Source organism: Chelmon rostratus, chromosome 1, assembly GCF_017976325.1.
Source record: "Chelmon rostratus isolate fCheRos1 chromosome 1, fCheRos1.pri, whole genome shotgun sequence".
NCBI lineage: Eukaryota > Metazoa > Chordata > Actinopteri > Chaetodontiformes > Chaetodontidae > Chelmon > Chelmon rostratus.
Window position 1 is genome coordinate 16,410,031 of NC_055658.1, and position 23,402 is coordinate 16,433,432.

A 23,402-nucleotide genomic window follows, 5' to 3' on the forward strand; every position below is an offset into this window, starting at 1 on the left:
GGCCTGCTCATTAGCAAAAGAAAAAAAAAACATAACTGCACTTTCCATAAAAAAGAAACAAAAGTGCTCATTGATCAGGATGATCAATTGAGGATCAATAACCTAAACCCTCATCATTCTCAGTGCAGCATAATTGCTGCTGAGATATAGTTGTCATCACTAAAAATCAAACACAGACCAGACTAATTGGAAGAGGCCTATTGCTTTGGTTATGCTGGCAAAAGCTTTGCAAAGCTCCAGAAAGACTTGTGATGGCCAGTCACTGGAGCTTCCCAAAATAACTGCTCATGCCATTAGCAAGTGTCATCATGGAGGTCATTGTGCTGGCTGCCCGTTTGGGTACATCTAATACAGGGCATAGCAAGCTACCACACAAGAGTGCTTTGTATCCCCTTTCATGTAACTTGCGCACGTAAGTTATAAGATCGCATTAAGTCCCAATTTTATAGGACAACTTGTGATTTTAATCACAATGTTTTGGAGGAATGTCCTTATTAGACTATTCGTTGCTGACCTCTGTGTTAAGCAATGGTCAGAAAAAAAGATGTCATTTTCCGCTCCAGTAGTCGAGCACTGTAAAGAGGCTTAGAGAGCTGGTAAAGCAAAGAGGCGTGCCTGATATAATAGATATTTCACAGACTGGCATCGCAGCCAAGCTGCCCTTACTGGCTACACCATATACACTGCTCAATCGTGCAAAAAATCTCAAAATATACTTCAAAGCCTACCACTTTTCCCCTTCCTGTTTATTGATTACATAGAGCTCTTGTTCAGTAATTGTGCGGTAAATCAAGCATGGTGAGCACTAATCTCAACCCCGGGAGGAAAGTGTTAAAGGTAAAACCTGCTGAAAAGTGCATAATTACAGAGCTGTGTTCAGCCAGGAGAGAGGATACACTCCTCCCTCTCACATTTCTCACACACTGCCTGCCTGCACAACCAGGGGCAGCAGGGAGAGGGGTTGGCAGAAGAGCAACGGGAAGTGTATACAGTTTCTCCCTCCCTTACTCTCCCAATCCCTCTCCCTCTCAATGCATTCCCAACCAAAGCGCCGGGGGCGCCATGCTTGTAAAGAAACCACAGCCTTTTGAGTGCCTCTTGTATTTACAAACGGAGGCATGTTGGAATCAAAGGCATTACCACATGACATAACACATTAAACAGTTGGCAGATTGAGAATTTGTAGGCTGAATAGGTAAGGAGTGGGGTAAACAGGAAAAGTGCCATTGTTGGATCAGTTTAGCTAGCAATGCTTGGTATGAGAGCCAGACTTACCTAAACCAGAGTACAGGATAGGAGTCAACTGCAGCAGCTCCCTCCTTTCCCGTGCTTTGCCTTCCCTCTTAACTCACAGCTCAGGCTCCAGGTGGAGACAGCTATCACTTTCCCATCAACTTCCTGTTCCTCTTGTCTCTCCACCCCCCTTTTCTCTCTGCTCTCTCACTCCCAGCTGCACAACTTGATTTTCTGTGCCATGTTTGAAGAAATACAAAGCTGTACCACCCCCCCCCCCCATCTTCTGAAGTACTAAAATCCGCAGTTAAGAGATTTTTTTTCTCTCATCATCCCTCCTTCTCTTATCCTCCTCCCCCAACACTTTCCCCATGTTGCTGTTCTGCCTAATCTCACCTCAGTTTTTATTTCACCCTCATCAGCAGGGACCTAAAAATAAATGATAAATGGAATATGATATTTTAAAGCCTTATCTCTTATCTGTTCTTACAGGGGAATAATAGGGTAGTTAATCCTGCAGATCCTGCTCAAATTGATTAATCAGCACATGCGGACAATCAAATAAATGATTAATATTCCCCAGTCCTGTGGTCGGACAGTTACCCCTGAAACCATCAGTAATAATTCAGTAACCCTTCCCAGACCACAGGCTGCAGCCAGTCAGCCTCACTCAGCATCAGCCCTCTGATGTTCAGCAGGACTTTGAACTCCCCGCACAGAAACTCAGACACACCAGGGGTAAGACAATCTGCAGTCGACTCTCTCTCCAACCCTCCTGCAATACCTGCCTTTCTGAGCAAACTCACAAGCCATATACAATATATACACAACAGAATTTAGCAACATATAAGTCAAGGGGTGCTTTACACAACTGCGGGAGGCGATAGAAACAGATCTGGAGTCTCTTTCCCAATGACTGCACAGATGAGGCCATACATACAGGAAGTGCACATTCTCAGATCAATGCTTTATAATCCAGAGGCCAAATAGAAATCTTTACCGCACAAAAACCTGCACTCGTGTGTTACGTAAGCGCTAGGTGACGTGCCTAAAAAAATAATGCCACCGTGTTCCCGCAGCCAGTGAACCAGATGTCTCCAGGCACTCACACACAAACAGCCTGCCAGAGAGATAGGCTGTTTAGCAGCAGCTCTCCCAGGCCTCACCACACTGAGCACACCCTGTCCTGCTCGTGGACAAAGAGGGGGCGTTCTCCATTGAAAAAGGCCTTCTTTTCTCTCCCACTACCCGTGCTACCCTCCCTCCCACGGAGGTCAGCGGACAGCCATCTTCATGACGCTCCTCTGCATCTGCTGGCTATAACTGTCCTTAATCAGGGAGGACCAGAGGCAGAGGAGAGCACCTCTCGCTCCCCCACATTTGCAGGCAGGGAACGGTGGAGGTGGGGGATATGTGTGTATGATTGGCGGGGGGGCATGAAGTAAACACAACTTGCAGGTGTGGAATGTCTGCTCCGCTCGGGGTAGGCCTGGTAGTGCTGGAGCTGTGGATGTGTGTGTCTTTCTTTGCCAGTGCTTAGGCACATGAAGTTATGCAAAGCCAGCACTCTACTCCAGCAAACACACACATTTATACAGTATACACACACGGTCTCACCCCAGCCTAATCCCTCCTCTCTGCCGTACAGGAGGCTTGGCCTTTGTGTTGCCTGAATCAGCATGTGCAGCTGTCTACTGTGACGAACACGGCTCTACCGCTAACGGGACAGAGTGACTCTTCACTGCATTGCTATGTTTTAATATGGCTGGCTGGCATTACTACGGCCATTTAAAATCCACCTAGGAAGCCAGTGACCTCGGGGGGAGTTTACACAGGCTGAGAGCAGGTTGAGTTTAGCTATAACACTTATTGATGGCCTTTAACTGGTGTTTGAGAACCTTGGAGGGTAGTGCTATAAGAACTAGACGCACAACTGGGGGAAGGCCGAGCTCTAATGTGTGAGTGGCCATTCAGTACTCTTGCCAATATGCCTTGTGATATACAGCTTTGTCTTTAATAGGTATGAGCATGGTGTGTAGGGCAGTGTCGTGAAAAAGCCCCAGTTTTATATAAGCGTTACAGTTCACTTTGATCTCTTCTCTTGCTCCACTGTTTATAAATCAGCCACACAAATATTTATGAGCGGAACGGGGAAAATGGCTGGTCTGGTTTGTATCTCTGCCCTCCTTCCCTCCCTCCCTACTGTGTTCCCTCCCTCTCCCTGTGGCTGATGTGTGGATGAGGCCACCGCAGACGCAGAGCGAGTGCACAGGCCCCAGGCCACATCCATCATATCTGCTCTGTCTCTGGCTATTGTGTGGCCCCAGAGAAGGCTGACCTAACCCAACCAAGCAACAGAAAAGACAGCACACTTAGTGCAAATAAAATAGAGAACCATAAAGGAAAAAAAATATCAATGGTACAGGCAAGCATGGATTAGTGGTCACTGGTTTGACTTGCATGAAATGATGCGTAACAGTTGAACTAGTGTGATGTGAGCGCACTGCATGCACACAATCAAGGACAAAACCATGCACGTCAATGCAAGTGTGAGCCTGTGCTTGGTGTGTGTACACACACACACACACACGCATTCATGCCCCTGACTAACGCATCACTAGTTCATCAGTAACGAAGATCAATTAATTAATACAGCCATGTTCAATACATATTGCCTCTGTCTCCCGTTTAGCTCACCTATCTGTTCCTGCCAACAGCACACACAGTGGGACAGGTCCAGGGCTTCTGGATCCATACGCTTTAATTGCTCCCCCCAGCCCTGACCTCTGATCCAGATCATTCTGATATACAGCATCTCTATTAAATTGGGAAGTAGGTAAATATTCTCCTAATGACCCTCAGTTCTAGCGACACCACTGAAAATGGAGGAAAAAAAATCAATCTTGTTTTTTTCCTTTTTGCCCTTCACTGACTCTATTAGTTTCCTTTTTATCTGAGGGTTGACTCAAAAAATGTGGAGGGAGGCCGAGCAGAATGGAGTGTCTGCTCTCATTTTGACAGGGCAATGGACTTTACTGAGATGCATTTCGGTAACGAGGAGATTACAAATCTATGCTCAGAGGGAAATATCTTTTGAGCAGCATCTTGACTGTCCTTCAAGTTACACATTGGGTTTAACGAGGCAATGTAAAAAAGAAAAAAAAATAGTCAGACAACCTTTATCTAAACTGAACAGAATGTTGATCCTGCAATCTAGACTCAAGATAATTTAAAAGATAAGGCAGCTCAAGCGGGAAAGGGACAAACTCCACCAAATGTTACTCATCACGTAGCGTGAGTGCACAAAAAGGTGGTGGCTTATGCAAGGCTATGTGCATGTGTCTGTGCATGTGTGTGCACGGTACAGTAAAAGCTGATGAACTGTATGTGTGTGTCTGTGGGCAGGGGTGGGTGGGGGTAGAGAGGGGGTGGTAGTGGTGGACTGGCTTGTCGATCGATGCAGTGATTGGCAGTTAATGGCTTTTCCTGTTCTGCCTTGGTAACCCTGGCCTGATGGCTGTTGCTTCTGATCAGAGATGGCAGATGGTGTTTGATTTTCGTATATAAACCTCCGACTTTGTGGAGATGGCTTCATCATGTTTAATGATTTAAAAGTTAAGCTGAATACTGGGAATACTGCAACGCTGGATCTCTCATCTAAAAAGCCCTAACCTCCCTTCCAGATGTAAGGACTGATCTCTCCTAACTACATGCACATAACATGGTTAGTATTCTGGCATAACATAAGCCACTCAATCCTTCAATGATAAATGATTAGAATGAAATTCACGACACGTTTTTTTCTCGACTCAATACCATCCAGACATTTTAATCTCAGACCTCATTTTAAAGGCTATTCTGTCACAAACAAGCTGCTGATCTAATATGACCACTCAAAGAATCAAAAATCCCCTGAGATCAAAGATAATCCTCAACGACAAAAGACCTATCACCAAATTGTTCCATCCTTTTCACCCAACCAGTTGGTAATGAAAGCGCAGACTAGAAACTGCACCTGGGAAAAAGGAGAAAAAGTTGTAAATTGAGGAAAATTGAATGATAAGCTCCATTTGATGTGCAAGAGAAGATGGTAGGAAATCAAAGTACAAACAGCAGGTCCTGAAATCTCAGATTTTTCAGAGTAATTTCATGTCCTGAGGGGTTTGCCTTTATTCGGCTCCTCACTCAACCAGTTTCAACTGCTTAAGGCTTAAGTCTAATATGCCGTAACTCCAGACATTTTGAAATGTAATCTCTCCAGAAGTTCAAAAAGTGACCCCCCCCCCAAAAAAAAAAAAAAATATATATATATATATATATATATATATTAGGAAGAATTAAAAAGGCTTTGTATTGCTGACAAATACAGTAAACAGTAAATATACCGGAAAGAGAATAACTGAAACAGAGGCCATCCCCTCCTTTAAATAAAATAAACATTGATTTGGCAGTACGGATCTCCAAAGCTGTTGTAATCTTCATGTTGTCAACAAGTCATCTGTGAAATGATGCTTGCTGAGACACATTGTCTGAACATTGTTGAGCTCGAAAGCAAAGGTTTTTGTGTGTGTGTGTGTGTGATGATGATGATGATGACGATGATGTGTGTATGACAGATAGGTGTATGTGAGAGAGAGAGAGAGAGAGATTTAGGTCGCACTGGGACTCACAACCGCAAAATTAATACGCCCTCACTCCTGGAACATCAACAAATAATATAATACTTTGTTTTACAGAACTTATTAAGATGCTCACTCTCTCTCTCATGCCTCACAGCATGCAAATTAATACATTGATCATTTGAATAATAATTTGCATTCCAGATCTCACAATTTCATGTTCAAACTTTAACGGCTCCCAGAGTTCTCGTTTAAACAGTAGCTGCACAGACAGTCCTTATGGTTCAAATTAGTTCAACATGGCTATTCCAACCTAACAAGCATAAATTAAGGAAATTCCTATCTAGTGACAGAGATGGGCCATCTGATGGAAGGATCCAAGTTTGAATTATTCAGCAGTCCTTAATTCTAGGGCTAGTGTTGATTGAATGTGGTGACATTATAAAAAAAAAAAAAAAAGAGTTTGTGGGGCTGGCGAGAAAGGCAGTGAGGGATGACAGCGTATGATCTGGGAGTGGGCCGAGGAGTTCAGTGGCTGCGGAGGCTTCCTCTGCTGTCTGCGTCTCTGAAGAGATCTCAGAGGAAAGAGGCCTCAGTAAATCAACATGAGATTGAAAAGGACTTTATAAAACACAAATGGGTAAAAACTGCTGATACCGAACAAAAGCCTGCACCCCAGTCCCTTGCGTTTGGCCAGTAAAAAGAAAAGCGTCAGACAGTGTGACCCCGAGGTTTACACATAAACGGAGCAGTGCGAGGTGAAGGTGAGCATGGTGCAGAGATGATATGCTGGGGTGGGGCTTAAAGGCACGGTAGTTAAACTTCTTTTTTTTTTTTTCCAACGCCACTCTTTCTATTCTGGGCATCAGTTTGTCACGAAGGAATGTGAAAGCCATAAAGTATCGGTGCCCTTGAGAAGCTGAAGAGCATTCTTGTCCCCAACTCTTAAAGCTGTCTCTCTCTCTTTCACTCACTATCACTTTCCAGAGCTCGCTCCCCCGCTCTCCCTCACTCCAGCAGCATGCTTAAAGTAGAACACAGGTGTAGAAGACGGCACCCGTGGGAAAGATAACATTTGGGAACATTCCCCGGGTTAAAAAAAGACGTCGTTTTTCTGATACTCTTCATCTGGAGAACTATGTAATTGCCTTGGTTCCATGACTATGCCTTTGTCCCCCTTTGTGCCTCCACCCCGTGCTCCCCATCGCTACCTCTTACATCACTACCTCGTAATTTCCATATTACAATTTAAACAAGAGATTCTATTCTCTGCTCCTTTTTCATTTTCATCTTTCCATTTTATCCATCTTTTGTAGGGAAGAATAAAAGGCATGATGAGAAAACAAGGTGCAAAATGATCTTTTCCAGGGCCCCCAATAAAAACCGCGTGACACCCTGGGCTGCACCGCTTAATTACAAAAGGATGAAATCTTTTCTTCTACATCTGGAGAAAACATTGTCTGCATAACACTGATAGATTTACAGCTCCCAGTTCTAACCCTGAACTCAAGCACACAGCAATTAGGCAAAACATGGATGGACAACCAGCACCATGAAGTTCAGGAAGAGAAGGCTAGTCTCTCTTGGCACAATAGAAGAGACCTCTAAGGCACCACGCTTTCAAATAAAAATTCTACCCAGAAAACGGTCCTCAGGAAACTGGTGGACGGTTAATTTTTACTCAAGCCTTGATGGTGGTCACAGAGAGGTGAGGTGGACTTTTCACAGCACAGAGTACTTTTTTGCGCTACATAACCCATCCAAAATAGACTGCTTTGAGGAGAGCATGCTCGCAGGCATCAGCATCTCTCTGACCCATCACTAACAACAAACAGCCAATGAAATCCAGGCGAGAAATTGCTGAAGTTCTGCAATCCAACAGTAATCGATGCACCACAAAATGGAAAGACCTTAGGGGCAGATTTGTTAAAACATAGAAAAACCTGGGTAAAACAAAGGCAGTACATGCTCTGCACACTTAGGAGCGATTTAAATGGCTGCAGTACTGTAAATCAGGCATGGGTTTGAATCCAGCTGCTGACAACAAAGCCAACTGGCTGAGCAATTACACAAAGAGCTGCCAAATGCACTATATGTTGTGCTTAAAAGCTAAATTATGAATACATGTATATGAAATAACGTAATACTTCTTATAACATTGTGTTTAGCTACTCAAACATCCTTTTGGACTTACAAGTGGAAGATTACAAGGCAAGGGGAATGAAACAACAGCCAGGACCACATATCCATCATTCTGTAAAATTTATCCCTCCCATGACTCTACTCTGTAGGCCAAACCCAAACAAAATAGTGGTCCCTGTGTGCTCATCCTGGTACCTAAGACCTCCTCCCCTCTCCTCATCTGTCTCTTCGCCCTACCTCGCTTTCATGTACAGCTCCACTGAACACAGACCTCAGAGCTGAGTAGTTTTGTGGCCCTGACCACTCGGATGCCATTAATCTGGTGGCTTAGCCACTGATGTATTGATGGCACAGAGCCGGTAAGCCTGCCTGCCTCACTTTCTCCATCCCTTCAGCTTAGCAGCTACATAGATTCATAGGAGCCTACATCTGGCATCATCAAAGCAGTGTTTACCTGTCAATTGCCACTGTTAAGTCCTTCAGGTGCAGCGGGTAAAGGTCGCCAGATGTACTGACCAGTTTGGCAAAAAGACCCTTGAGATGCCTCATTTAGCCATGATAGCCACACAGCGTGTTTGCACGCACTCAAAATACATCCATTAAATCCAAGTATATGAGCACCTGGTCTGGTTTCTTTCAGTGCTCCAAACCACATGCGGCAGCTTTCATCTTACAACAAATACCACAAGAAATAGAGCTTACATTAAGGTGCCCTGTAGACCGGTGAAATCACAAAATTAGCAGTTTTAGCATTAGTGGCACTATGTTCATATTCATTGTGAACTTGTTGGCTACCACACAGATCTTTCTAGATATTAAACCTGAACATCAAACAACACATGTAAACTTGGTTACTGGGGAAGTTTGGTGATATGAATTATGAAAAGACCTTCATCAATCACTTCAATATGAGTATTCATAGTAATTGAGTTATTTGTGTACATGTAAATGTAGTGATATTCAGCCTCCATGGTGACTCATTTTACTGAAGTTTGACTACCAAATACATCATATGTTCATAGCAAATTGTAGAGGGTGATTGCATGAAATCCTAAACAGGTCGTTCTGAAGATAAGGTAGAAGGCATCTGATGTGTCCTTGGTATCATCTCAACCATATAGAGGCACCCCATCTCCTACGTCACTTCAAAGGGAAGAACTTTAGTTTACTGTTTGTCATAATTACAAAAATGAAAGACAAATCTAAGCCTGGAAAGCTTTATGCATCTTATTGTTTTATGGAAGCTAGATCTGTTGATTGAATAACAGAATCTGTTTGTTGACAGTAGCGTTAACAGTGCTTTGTGTGGAGTGAGCTGGTGGAAGTGCACAGAGGATTTAGCTGAGGAGAATGTTTACTTTTTCAGCATGATTGGATTAAAGATATTTAACCTTAAGCTGATCCCCATTCTGGACCACCCACTGGTCCACTATCCATACTGGTTTGTTTTGTAGGTGAAGAGTATTTGTTATGTTTACCAAATCTGAGGAGAAAACAAAGAGGGGTGAAGGGTCAGGAGAAGGGAGACAAAATGTTTAAGAAACTGCTTCCTGTCTGTGAAAAGGGAGAATCTGGTAGGAGGTACAAACTGTATATCTACACCATACATCACTGACTATATTGACAAAACCACCTGCTGTATGCAAAATGGAACTTATCTTAGCCTTGAACTGTGATGAACCTCATCTTTTATTACCTTGCCGATTCCTTTCCTTCCTCAAAGACCCATCTGCCTTTCCTGTTGATCAGGCAACAGATAACAGAATCAGCAGCTTCCCTGCACATTAGCAGGAGCGTGCTCTGCTGCTCTTGTCCAAAAACAAAAAATCTAATCAAAACAAACAATCATGACCAATGACCAAGGATCTCAAACTCCCAGCTGACAATGTAACACACCATCCCCTCTCTGATCCTCCTCCTGTACTGGCTCTGTGTGATGGAACATAGAGAATGCATCTCTGCTGTATCCCCACCACAGACCCAGGACTGACAACCTGGTCTGTAATGCACTGGGCCCTTTTTACTCTAACAATTGTGGTGAGCAGCCACTGAAAAAAAAAAGCTGGGAGAAGTAAGCAGCTTTCTGCTCCCCCTCTTTTGCTTTCTTTCACTGTCACTTTGTAAATCCCACAGTAGTGCAGTTGCACATATGATCAGCAGCAGCAGCAGCAGCAGCAGCAGCAGCAGCTGTGCCACGGGTCAAAGCCCGACCCTTTTCCTGGCCTTCTCGAGGGGTGGGAGCTAGAAGAGTTGTGAAATTCTTGCACACTGCCAAACACTAGAAAGCTCTACTAGCCCCCCTTACTTGTCTAACAGCCCGTCTCTCCAGTCCACCCTTACTTTCTGTTGTATGCCACTCCTGCCTTGTTCCACCCACCACTCAGAGTAACTGAGATGTGTTTGAGGTACGACGCTAGAGTTCAACACCCTGCAGGCAACTACCGGCACAAAGAGGATAACCGAGCTTCAGGATCATGACTGTGTTGACTGAGGAGGTGCTGCAGGGACCCTTGCAGAATTTAAATACTTCCTTTGTGTGATGTTATGCCACTGATCACATGTACATCACTTGTACTGAATCACATTATGAGAACTTCTCTATGAGCAATTAAAATGATACATTTCATGAGCCCTATGTTGTCATCTGCTGGCACTTTAGATTACTAGATTGCTCTGTGTGTGTATGTGTGTGTGTGTGTGTGTGTGTGTGTGTGTGTGTGTGTGTCTGTTTGTGTGTGCATTCACACGCTTGTGCACGTGAAAGGAGAGAATGGGCTGTCTCCCAGGATGTGCAGCGAGCGCTTTATTAGAGCGGTAGTACCAGTAAATCAGAGCTCAGCTCTTCCTGGAACTGCTGCAACCTTTCCCACTGAGCACTATTACTGAACAATCATAGGCTAGCCATGATAATTAGCAGAGTATCTATCCTTCCAACCCTCCTGTCGCCCCCCCATCCCCTCTCTCCTGTCTGTTTCTCCATCCTCCTCCCACCCCTCCTCTTCTTCGAAATGTCTGGTGGGTGAGTGGGTAAGGCCAGACGCCCGCTAGACATCATTTTGCCAGAGGACATCTCACAATACCTGGCGCAATTTCTGTCTTGATGTTGGACAGAGTGTCAATTTGGGTACATTCATTTGCCCACGCTATGAGACCACCAAAAAACATAAAGCACGATTGGGAAATCTTAGAAAAGTTTAAGAGCTTGGGAGAGGAATTAGACATGAAGTGCCGACCCTGTCCCAGTGGTGACGCGCAGCAAGATTCCATAACATTGCTGTTGATGTGCAAAAATCTGAAAACTCATCTGGGAAGCCTGAATCAGCCGTCCTGACATCTAGTGGGCACTTGGCCTAAGTCTAAGTCAGCAAGACTGACTCCTGCATGAGTCCAAAATACACTTAAAAGCTTTATTTGATTGCAAAACTGCCATATTTTTCTTGAGCTGGAATACAAGTAGAACCTATTTGTGGTTGTACCCTAACTACAAACTATTGTACAGTCCAAGAGGATTGGAGTCAATCCTAGAAGCTATAATAATTAATGGGGGGAGGTCATCACAACTTGCATTCCTGAGTCTCAGAAGCCAGTGCCTCTGCTGAGCAGGATCATCAGTGAAACACCTTAATGCCTTTTCATGTAACCACTAATCTCTTCATTTAGATTACTGCCTCTTTTCTCTGTTTTATTGTGGTTATTTGCTCTCTGCAGATTGTAGACATTTCCTTGCCTCAGTGTTCACTGATTCTTTTCGATTGCACTGAAGGGTAAAATAAGAGTCACTCCATCGATGATACAGACGTATTGTTTTTGTTAATGGGCCAACCGCTGGGCTCTACTAAACACTATGTTAGTGCAGTTAAAAGTGCAGAACATATGATCAAAAGGCCTGTTTCGCATTGTTAAGGACCGGACAGTGGACGTGACTGTGCAAGTAAGGCCGAACGAGAGAGAGACAGAGAGACAGACAGAGAGAGAGAGAGAGAGAGAGAGATAGGTGAAATGTTTGTACAGTTATGTGTGTGTTCAATAGAGCGGGACAAGGACAGAGGGAGGGGTGTCAGGACTTGGTTAAAGATTCCCCATCTGATAGTGACGGCACTTTCTCCCTTTCTTTCCATGGCCAAGCGGCATCTGGAGTGGATTTTGTGCTAGCAGACACCGAGGAACATGATTACATTCGGCTAACTGCGCTCTAAACTGATTATGCATGTGCCAAGCTAATGGACTACATTTGCAAGAGGAAAAATAACATCCAATCAATCTCAATTACCGCCGATTGCACCGGCCCCCGAGACAAGGAAGGTAGCCAGCTAACCCCCCATGCTCCTCCCCTTTCCCCCAACCCTTGACTGGAAGCTGAGGCCTGTGGCTGGGCCTGGTTAGGCCCCACCCATTCTGTCTGGCCAGGGCAGCCAGGGCCTGGGAGCTGGATTAGTTCCACTCATCTCACCTCCACACTAACACATAGCCAAGCCCTGAGGCCTACTGCTGCTGGTGGCATAAAGGCTCTCATAGCCACGTATTATGTACGAGGCTAACTGTTAAATGGAAACTGGGTTTTCAGGATGAAGAGAGAGTCTCAGGGGAATCTATATATTCTAAAAACATACTGTACACAAACAAACGTTTCGGTTATCCGGACAGCAAACCCATCTGTTTGTGTTTAGCAGTGACCATTCTAGGAGCAGATGGGTGACCATGATGCTATCATATGAGTGACTGAAAACGCTATGGTCCATGGGAGAAAGAGAAGGGGAAAGTTAGCTCCGGAGCTCAGGAGTGTGTTGGCAGAACACACAGCGCTCAGAATGGGTTTCTTTCAACAGAGAACACAGTACACAGTACACAGGAGAAGACAGCATCACCCCCCACTGTACGGTGGTCCATGTGGTCAGGATGACTTGCTGGATCTTTCTGTGGTCTTTTGGAACATTCCAATACATGGGGTGGTGGGGGTGATATTTTTAGAAAGCCCTAATATGGGCCGCATACCACAGACTCTCAAATTATCCCATCCAGCTTAGCCCTCAGTTTAAACCTTCCTTTTTAATTCCAGTAATTACAGGCTCCAATTTATATGGAGCTGTGCACACAAAGGGCCTGTTTAATGCAAACCAGTTTGATTTGGGTGAAGTGTCCCAAGCATCTCCCACATCTTACAGTCTGTTTATGCTGACTTGATGATTTATTTTCTCCCCAAAAAGGTTAAAAATGGTGCTATTTGCATCAGATTTCTTTGGGGAGGAATAAATGAATGGTGATTTTCCTTTTTTCGTCTTTGCATAATATCCCAAGTTGGGTTTACGGGCTTGTGGGCCACTGTTGGTTTCTGCCCGTCTGTATCTTTACCAGGACAGTAAATCAAATGCAGTGCAAAGACTGTGACGTTGTCAAGTGGGGAGCCAGTGCTGCCAAAAGGCCTCACAACCACGTACTTGTTGTCTGCTAATCACATTCGTGAGTCATAAAAAAATCACAGTAATTCATGTCAACTCATGAACATCTCTGTTTTTGGGTAGTGTCTGAGATGAGGAGAGCTTACGAGGACCGCAGTGGTCTTGGGTTGAGAGAGTAGGTAATTTCTGGACAAATGCACACACTCTTACTCAGAAGATCAATTGGTTTTAAGAAATATGGAGCCATCTTAAGAGGCTTAAGTCATAAAAAATGATCATGCCTGGATGTGTTGTACATATTTAATCCCCCACAGCATGAGCAGCAGTATGACATATGTCTCTTCTCTCTTAAAAATCTTGCGCAGAGAAAAAGACAGAGGAGAAAAAAATCTGTTTCTCTTTTGCCTTTTGGGCTCACAGCAAAGTGGAAAGCACAACGATAATGTAATATAAACTGTATCCTCTCCTGCACGACAAAACAAAAGTCAAAAGTCTCTGTCTCTCCAAAGGTGTGAGGAAGAGACAGAGACTGTGCATTTTGGTCTAATATGAAACTGTCATTGGAATGTGGGGACAGTAAAGTCCACCAGCTAAGGCTGGGAGAGGATGACCATGGGCACAAGGACATTTTGCTTTGCTTTTCTGCTGTCTTGCAACTGACTCAACACATTCGCAGATTATGTTGCATATTTGCATTTGTATGTATCTATAAATATCCTGCGAATCTGAAAATGCTCCTGTGGTCCCCTTGCTTACATATTCTCTTCCTCAATACCTCCTGCGTCCCCTGGCCCCTTTAACAGCTGCATCACACCATCCCTGTTCACAAAACACTGAAAATTGATTAATCTCTTTATTTCAGCACAAAGACTTTGTGGACAGGAAGTGTGTCTGCCATGCCAGTGGTTCTGAGGAACCATTCATAATGCTGGATGATTTTCAAATAGACAGCCTTTTTGAGGGGGTTTAAATGGACTAGTCTGCCTTAGTTTCTAATGTGATTAGAAACAGCATGCTTGAAGCAGCACATTTTTCACATGCCTTTCCTAAAGAGGTCATACTTTAATATACTAAGATACCAACACACGAAGTGTCAAACAATAGAATTGTTTACATAGTTTTTTCCTGTTTACTTTTATACAGTCAAACACTTGACAACAGAGTGGACTTATTACAAATAAAGGCCACATCTAATAGGAGACAGTGCTCATTATAGTGTTGTATGTAAGATTTTGTTGGTGTGTGTGCAGTGTAGGCTTTCGGGGAGTATGTGGTGTCAGTGTTTGTATGCGTTTTGTTGTCTGTGTTGCATGTGTGTGTATGTGGGTGTGTGGGTGTGTGTGTGCAGCTATGCCAGTTTGGGTTAAGCGCACAGTGGCCGACACCGCAGACACACAGGATAGGTACCTAAGTGGAATCAGGCCTGTTAGATTTATGGCCATTTGTTCGGAGAGTGTTCATCCATTGGCTATTATGGAATGATTAGAGGAGAAGGTGAAGCTCCAAGTCCAGCAAAAATCAATACGGCTGTCGAGAACGATTCAGCCTTTCCCGCTCCGAGGAGTATTAGCACCAAACCTCTGTCTCCTCACACTTCTTCATTCGTCTCCAAGTGATTCACCCCTGAGCCTCCAAACTGGCTTCGTCTGCCATGTTCCTCTCATGGCAGCAGTGTGGCCCTGCTTGTATGCGACTACTGGGAAGGCAAGAGTTACACAGCAAAGCTATCATTCATGCCTTGGGAGAGCAGCTAGTTCAGTGGTGTGGGCAGCACTAGAACATTTACTGTGCCTCGTGGAGGAGTATCAAGTTAGTGGGGAGAGGATTAAGGACACTTTTTGCCATTTGTGTAAAACTCAAAGTTCAACTGGATTATAAGTATTCCCAAATATGACACAAACACACTACTTCTGCTGGTCTTATTATAACACCTAAATGGTGCAATAGTACAGATAGCATTAGTGTATTGCAAGTTGGCTATTGTGCTGCATGACAAGGTCTGATTTTTGGTTATAAATGCCTCTGCTACTGACATCCTACCTGTGTACATACTCTTTCCCCTTATGTACTGTACACATTAAGCAATGATAATGCTGCCATGACAAGGTTGGGTGGTAGGTCTGATGAAGTAGCTTGTGAACCACTAACCTTGTAGAGCTTGAGGCTAGCTTCATGGCGAGAATTGACAGTGTGCATCCTCAGCTTCTCCAGGCTGTTAGTGTAGTAGTCACAGGCGTTGCACTTCAGGTGCACCGGATTGCCTATGGCCACACATTTCAGGCGCCATTCATTGCCTTTGCCCCCTTCTTTGATATGGGCTACAAGCTGGTACTTCTGCACATGCTTGTCTGTCTTGCAGTGCAGCTGGAAATTGGCCTTGAGCTGAGTGGTGTAGTGGCACAACTTGCACTGGTGAGAGTCGCCCACCACAGCACGCCACTCCTCCTCCGGTAGGCTGCGCTCAGCTCCCATATGCATGCCGAGCACATCCAGGTTGTCAGTGGTGAAGCGGTTGCACACGGCGCACTGAAAGAGCTTGAGGGAAGGATCGCTGGTTTGTGATAGACTTTCTCCCAGGGTCATCAGCTCTTCGGACACCAGCTGTCCACCGCCCAGCCGCACGTCCATAGGGATCTCCCCACCTACTAGAAGGTGCGGGAAACACAAAGACAGACAAAAAGAACAAGGAAAAAAAGTATTGAGATGGTTGCACAGATTTATCTTTTCGTTACAAATATTCAAAGCGTACAGTCTAAATCATAGTTAAGTTTTCAAATCTCACTTAATCTCTCAGTACTTTACGTCAGGACATATACATCATGGTTTTATTATTTCAAGTTAGTGAGCATAGTGTTTTCCAAAGGAAAAAATAGTTTGTTCCACTGTCATCATGAATCTAAGGTAAAATGAAGCTGTTCAACTTTAAAAAACCATGGTCTGTCAGTCGGTATGATATTGCATGGGGGATAATGTGCACGTAAGTATTTATGGTCCTACAGCTATCCTTGCTTTGAGCTGAGAGAGAAGAAAGCCCAGACTTTCCATGGAGACCATGTTGCCAGAGGATGAACGTACACATCGCCTTGTTTGGGTTGGTGCACTTTCATGGCTAGTCTGTAAATAAAATCCGGAGGCCATGAGCTCCACAGACACAGCAAGTTATTTTATCATTACTGAAGAACTAAGGAGTTCCCAAGCAGACATTAGTGTAAATCAAATCCATCGCCCTTGTTGACTGAATAATGATATAAAAAAATCCACTTCTCTGCTTGGATTCTTCTGCGTCTTTCTCTCCAGATTGCCTCTAAATCAATATGGACACCTAACAGATTAATTCTGCTTGGTACTGACTCCAAACGATGGAGAGGGGGGAAAAAAACACAGCAAGCACATATCCTATGACACCAAGCTCAGAACTGATGTCTATACAGTCTGGGAAGGCTGGCTTTAAAAATGAATACTAAAAAAATGAGGTAAGAGCAGCCGGGGTTTTTGCCGTTGCTCGCTGATCTTTAATCTTTCACTGCCCAGACTGAGCATGCAGGCTTGACCCTGCCTGGCTTTACACTAAATTAATTCCAGCAGCTCCTTTTTATTTATTGCTGCAGTATGCAGCCTGCTCCTGGACTTTTCTCCATTACCTGAGTTTTTATAGCCAGGAGAGGGAGACCTTTGAGAAGCCCTCTGAAATCACTCACAGACCCAGCTCCCCTGTCGTGGCTCCTTACTCTCTCTCTCGCTCTAGCAAACTCACAGATGCACATGCATGCCCAATCGCCATCCCAGTCCTGTACTTTCCTGCACCTGACGTCTCTCATTTCTACCTGGTTCTCAGCTCCACGCAGATTCAGGGATTTACCACAGGCCAGGATCCTGTTCCTCACTAGATTCCGGTTGTGCACATTTAGATCAAGACTGATTTTTACAGTAGCTTTGCATCTGTTTTGGTATATATGTAAACCCATATCCATAAGAAATAAAGTGCTAATACTACCCTTAAATGTGAATAGCTGTCTGACTCTTTAGTGCTATTTCATAGTGTATAATAGACAAATTCCAGCACAAATAGCTAAAAGCCATCTCATGTCATCCTTTCGCTGTAGCAGCTGAGTCTTGGGAAACAAGGATTACCAGGAGACTGAGATCATGTGAGGTCAACATTTGTTATCTATCTCTTTGGCGAAGACTCAAAAGTCAAAAATCCACAGTGAGAGCGTGAAAGAGTACCTCTCACTTTAGCTGCTTGGTCTGAGATCTCCTTGTGAAGTCAGAAGCCAGGAAATTTACTCTGGCCTGTCTATCATATTGTAGAATTAATATCAAAAGTGTTTGTGTATGATGGCTTTAAGAGTTCCTTAAAGTGTGACCGAGGATGACACCACTGTACTTTACGGGCCCACACTGTGTCATCACTGACTCCCTTGTAACATGCTTATTACAACTCACCTCACAGGAAAATGAACCAGATGGCAGAAGAGGGAAAAAAAGAATTAGTCACAGCAATCAATTCTTGTTTGTGTCTTTGAACTGGCGACAGTTGGAGACAAGTCTGTACAAACTGCGGGGTTGTAACTGGCACACCAAACACCCGGCTATGCTGCTGAATTACCCATGCTGAGCCCTCTAACCTCCCTTCTTTGACCAAGATAAAATTTATAGCTGCAATTACAAAGTTGGAAAAAAATGGAGAACTCCAGTGGTGAAGTTCAGCAGCAGTTGGGGAATAATGACATAAAAAGGCCGAGGCTGGCTGCCTGAGGGGGAGGGCGGGGAGAAGGGAACATATACGTTTGGCCCACTAACTCACCTTTTGTGAGCTAAATTGGGAATCACAAAGCGACCGTCAGAATTCAGCCAAAGTTACATCAATGCATTGTCACTTAGATGACTGTATGAGAGGGTTGTAGGAGAGGAAAACAAATTACCTCTGGGTGTCTGCATGCTACTTGGCACATTTATAGCTATACATTTGTTGATTAAACAACTTGGCAGACTGGTCTTGTGCACCAGAAGGTTTTACTATGAATGTGACATTAAGGTACTGAGCATAGGCCTACTGTCATGAAGACTACTATGATGAACACAATCAGTGAGGAAATCAGGAGAGGGTCTGCGGTAAGTCCCCCTATAAACCTGTCTCAGATCATCATCTTTCTTTAACCTCTCCCTCTTTACATTTCAGTGACACGCTGCTTGTAAAATGAGAGAATCATATTAAGTTCACTAGGGCAGGCATACCTTAGGGCATGAGAAAGAAAGGCAGCCACCAAAATTTAAAAGCAGTGATACACTGAGTGTACAGAGCAGTGCAGAAGGGCGGCATGGATATTCCTGCTCACTAATTTGTCTGTTGTCTCAAACAAAAGTGAATGAAAGTGAATGTAAAGTGGTGATTTTGTGGCAACTGAGGGGCATTTTTTCAGTGTAAGAGAGGCAAAATGGAGCTCACCAATTGTGGGGGTGAGGGCAGCCATGTTGGGATCCAGGTGAAAGTTCCCCATCAGGAACTGGGCCTCAGCTCCAGCTGGGTCTATCTTGAGGCCCGGTGGAAGGCTCATGTTCTGGGTCAGGTAATATTGGTAGAGCTCGGCCTCAGAGGGTGAAGGCATGGCTCCCAAGCCAAGTCGTCCATGCTGCATCTGAGTCACGTTCTGCTGGAGTAGCATCATGTTGTGCATGTGCTTCTCGCTGGTCATGTGGATACGCAGGTTCCGTGCCACGTTGGTCTCGTAGTCACACACCTCACACCGCCAAGTGGGTTTACTCTTCGGCTTGGTCGGGGAGGGGGCCCCACACGGTCCAGCCATATGGGTGGAGGACTGTGCAGGATGGTGATGGGGAGGATGATGGCTACTGGCCTGGGTCACTGAGGGGACAGCAACCACTCCTCCTGGGGTATGTCCAAACACCTGCTCCTGCGCAGAGGCAATAGAGCCTCCATTCTGCAGCGTCTGCATGTTGTTCAGGTGCTTGTCTGACTGCATGTGGATGCTTAGGTTGCCCTTTGTGGTGGTCGAGTAGTTACACACCTACAAAATATAGGACATTTTCTTTTGAACTGACATATAATGATATATACATACACTACTTTAAAAAATTGGTTTACATCCTACATAATCCTAACACAAAAAAGCAAGGCAAAAGATGAGCATCGCCACATTTCTTTGCTACATACCTCACACCGGAAGGGCTTGTATCCACAGGTATAGCTTTCTCCACGTGCCAGACGAGGATGGCTCTGACCACTGCTGCAGTACATACAGGAACCTCCAGATTCTGGGTGCTTCTCTTTCATGTGAGCCTCCAACGTCTGCTGGTACTTGTAATGCCAGTTGCATTTAGGACACTTGAGTGTCTTGCATGAGTTGCGTGAATGCATCATGGTCATGTGACCACCCAAGGAGCGCGAGGAACCCAGAACGGTGTCACACTTAGGGCATTCTACCCCACTTCCTCCACTGCCACCAGGCCCATGGTTCTGTGAACACTCGCCCATCCCAGTTATGTCACAGGAGCCCCCTGGGAGTGGGTGGGAGTGGCCATGAGATGAAGGGTGGAGGTGATGATGATGGTGGTGCAGGTGGTGATGGTGCAGAAGGGCACCATTTTCCTCCTCTCCCTCTGCCGGGCAATCATTTGGTTCTGGAGCTGTGGCACTATCTCGATTGGCACTTTCATCAGCAGCAGCATTGGAGGACAGTGGTGAGGAGGAAGTGCCAGCAGTGTCGTCCTCGCTCCTTCTGACGGCAGCTGCCGCCATTGCCATGGGAACAGTGGGGCCCTGGCAGTTAAAGCTCAGAGGGAGCTCTGAGGTCCTCCCCCCACCATCTGAAGCTGAACCCTCTTTCTTGACAGAGGAGGAAGTGGAAGCAGGGGCTTTGCTGTTGAGTGTGGTACTGACTGCAGAGGTGCAGGCAGAAGGCTGGAGAGCGCTACTAGGCATTAATAAAGGAGATTTGGAAATGCTTTGGTTTGAGACAGCTGGTTCCCCCGCTTCACCCCCGCCGCTGCTACTGTTACCACCACAGGCCACTGCAGTGCTTTCTGCCTCCACCTCATCTTCCTCCTCCCCTAATAACAGTTCCTCTTCTTCTTCCGAGCCCCCAGTCTGGCTCGATAGGTGCGCTTTGCTTTTATGTCCATCAGTGTCCCCATCCTCCCCTTTACAATCCAACTCTTTCCCAGCAGGCTCCTCTGTTCTCCCTCCCTGTTTGGGCAGGGCATTGGAGTCTTTGGCAGAGCCTGGGGATGAGGTAAGAGTGGATGCTTTGGGAATGCTCAGCCCTCCAAGAGAGAGGACTGAGCTTAGTGGGGTTTGTTGCTGCTGCTGCTGTTGCTGGAGGCCAGAGTCAGAGTCTTTGTTCACGAGGGTCTCGCTGCCCCCGCTGCTGTTTCCAGGCTCCAGATGGACACCACTAAATGTGCCATAGAAGCTCTGGCCAGAGTTAATGGGGAGCAGGGTAGGTGGCAGAGGAGTGCTCTTAGTTTTTGGTTCCAGGAAACTGATGAGGGGCTCTTTGTCCTTCCCAATGCCCTGGATGATGGCAGATGCATGCTTGTCCCCTAGCAGCTGCCGCTCGTCCTCAGACAGTGTCATGCGGTGATCATGGACGGCATGAGTGGCAAAGGAACGCGCATAGCCAAAGGACAGCTTGCAGAGAAAACACATGAGAATGGGCTTACCCTTGCCATACAGGGCTAGCCCATCAAATTTGGAGAAATCCACGTTGTTGGGAACATCTTTGGATACACAGGACTTCTTGGCAGACCCATCGCTGTTCAGGTAATCCTTGTTGCTTTTGTGCCGCACATCGAAGACACGGAAACTGTGCAGGACAGGGCTGAGGCCTGCCATGGTTGAGGTATTGGGGAAACCTTGGTCTGAATTGCCAAACCACTTCCCGAAGGAGGAGGCTATGTGGAACGTGTTGATGATCTGAGGGTAGACCGAGGATGAAGTCCCAGCAGGTTCCCCCGGTTTTCCCCCACTGGTGAGAGAGTTTGTGGGAAGCAGGCCGGGTACCATGCCCCCACCACTTTGGATCAACTGACTGAGGCTCTCTACGATGTAGGCTGAGCCATCTGGCTGGTAGACTATCTCTCCAGCCAGGTTCTCCACATCACTGCTCTCCTCTTCCTCTTCCTCCTCTCCTTCCTCACTCCCACTCTCAGGTGCTCCCTGCTGTCGTGTGGGCTGATGTCGCAGAAGAGTGGGCATGCCCCCTCCTCCTGAAGCCATCGGCACCCCAGGAAAGGGTTGAAGACTTGGGAAACAGCTGTCAATCTCCATTTCATCTAAGTCTTCAGATTCTTCCTCTTCTCCACAGCTCACTCCCTCTTGCTCTTCTTCCTCAAGACCCTCTCTTCTAGGATGCAGCTGGCCTGTGGCAGAGCTGTCACGGTGAGCCTGGGGTGATGTCTGTTTTGGCTGCTGCTGGGACTGTAGTTCTCTCACCCCGTCATGAGGTGCACTGGGGGTTTGGGGTTGAGAAGGGTAGGGAGCAGAGAGAGACAGGGGGTCCAGGGAAGGGGCCTGGTTGGTGCAAGGGACCTGTGAGCTAGAGTGATCGTTCCAGGGCTGTGGTGGTTGCTGCTGCTGGGAGGAGCCGAGCCCATCGTCTGTCCCAGAAACCACAGGAGACTCACAGCTGTCCATGCTGATGCCTACATGAGGCGTTCATCGCATCCAGGCCTGCAGAGACACAAATTGGAGGACAAGAGTTATTGTTGTACTTACATATACACAAGTACACACAAATCATCGTTTACATACAACATAATAATCTATATGTTCCAAAATATTACTATGCCTATTAAGAAAAGACCAGACACAGACAATACGAGAGACACTATATATAGGAACCTTAAAAAAAAAAAAGAAAAAGAAAAAAAAAGAAAATCAAATGTGTGGCGCATTGAGTGAGAGACAAGTCTGAGATATAATTGGAAAAATTACACCATGCTCATTACGCTAGATTAGGTACTTAAACACAATACCTGAGACAAGCACTAATAAGCCGTCCATGATTCATCTTCCTGCCATATCAGGAAGGTACCATCTTTTATCTTCACCTTCCAAACAACACCCCTAATCTTATATTCTGCAAATCCTACATCCGTTTTTAATTAACTTGCAGTCAGAAAAAAGGAGAAACAGGCTAACTTAATGGATCAAATAGATTCCTTGTGAGATAATTAGACACTGAGAAGCCACCCATCAGCACATTGTACATTTACATAACAGGAAGAAAAAGGGAAAACTGCATCTAAAAAAACCCGATTCCTAGCAGTATCTTTATCATTATCACTTCATCCTCAAGTTGTGTGCATATAAGAAGAATAGAATATGTGTGTATTATGATGTGTATGAACTCTAACAAGAGCAATAAAAGGCAGTCTTTTCTATGAGCCCAAAATACATAAGCTGGGTTGGGACTTCACTGCAGCTGTGTTTAGATCTTGCATCCAATAACCTCTACGCTCAGCCTGGTTTCAAACACTCCAGCCATCCTCCGCCTCTGAAATAATAAATGGGAGCTGAGCTTTCGGGAGCTGGCCATGCCCCGAGCATCTGAGAGGCCCAACACAGGCTGCAATTTAGAGCGCAGAAGAGATAAAATGATAGCGCAAGATACTGCTGAGCTAATAATTTTATTAAAGGGATGCAGCCAACATTGATTAAAGGGGGCAATCGGGCTGAAACCAATAACTCTGGGCTGCCCTTTAACCCAGCAGTACTGAATATTACATGAGCAAAGTTTCCCGGCACCAAGCTCACTGCCATGTCCCAGTTGATTAGCACATTCACTGCTTGCACTTGATTTATTTACTTATTTACTTAGGGATGCAAATTTCAGCTGTGATCAGAATGGAGTCTACCCCACACCCTAACATATTAACCACTGAGGGAGAGGAGAGATTGATAATGTCTGTCTGCCTCTTCATGAATGTCTGATGAAGCTCGCCTCTCACACAACATACCTGAGACCTCTCAAGCCTAAATGCACTCAAA

The 23,402-nt window shown here is 45.4% G+C and overlaps 1 protein-coding gene across 2 annotated transcripts in view; it reads right to left on the reverse strand.

Annotated features, from left to right (window-relative positions):
• zfhx3 (zinc finger homeobox 3) overlaps positions 1 to 22,046 on the reverse strand; it is a 94,152-nt gene extending 72,106 nt beyond the window's left edge. For both annotated transcript variants that reach the window (XM_041943289.1, XM_041943279.1), the window contains exons 1-3: positions 19,566 to 22,046; positions 18,840 to 19,419; positions 15,539 to 16,035 (exon numbers count right to left, since the gene is read on the reverse strand). In XM_041943289.1, coding sequence (XP_041799223.1) covers positions 15,539 to 16,035; positions 18,840 to 19,419; positions 19,566 to 22,046 — 3,558 coding nt within the window. The remainder of the gene's footprint in view (positions 1 to 15,538; positions 16,036 to 18,839; positions 19,420 to 19,565) is intronic.
• Positions 22,047 to 23,402: the final 1,356 nt, after the last annotated feature.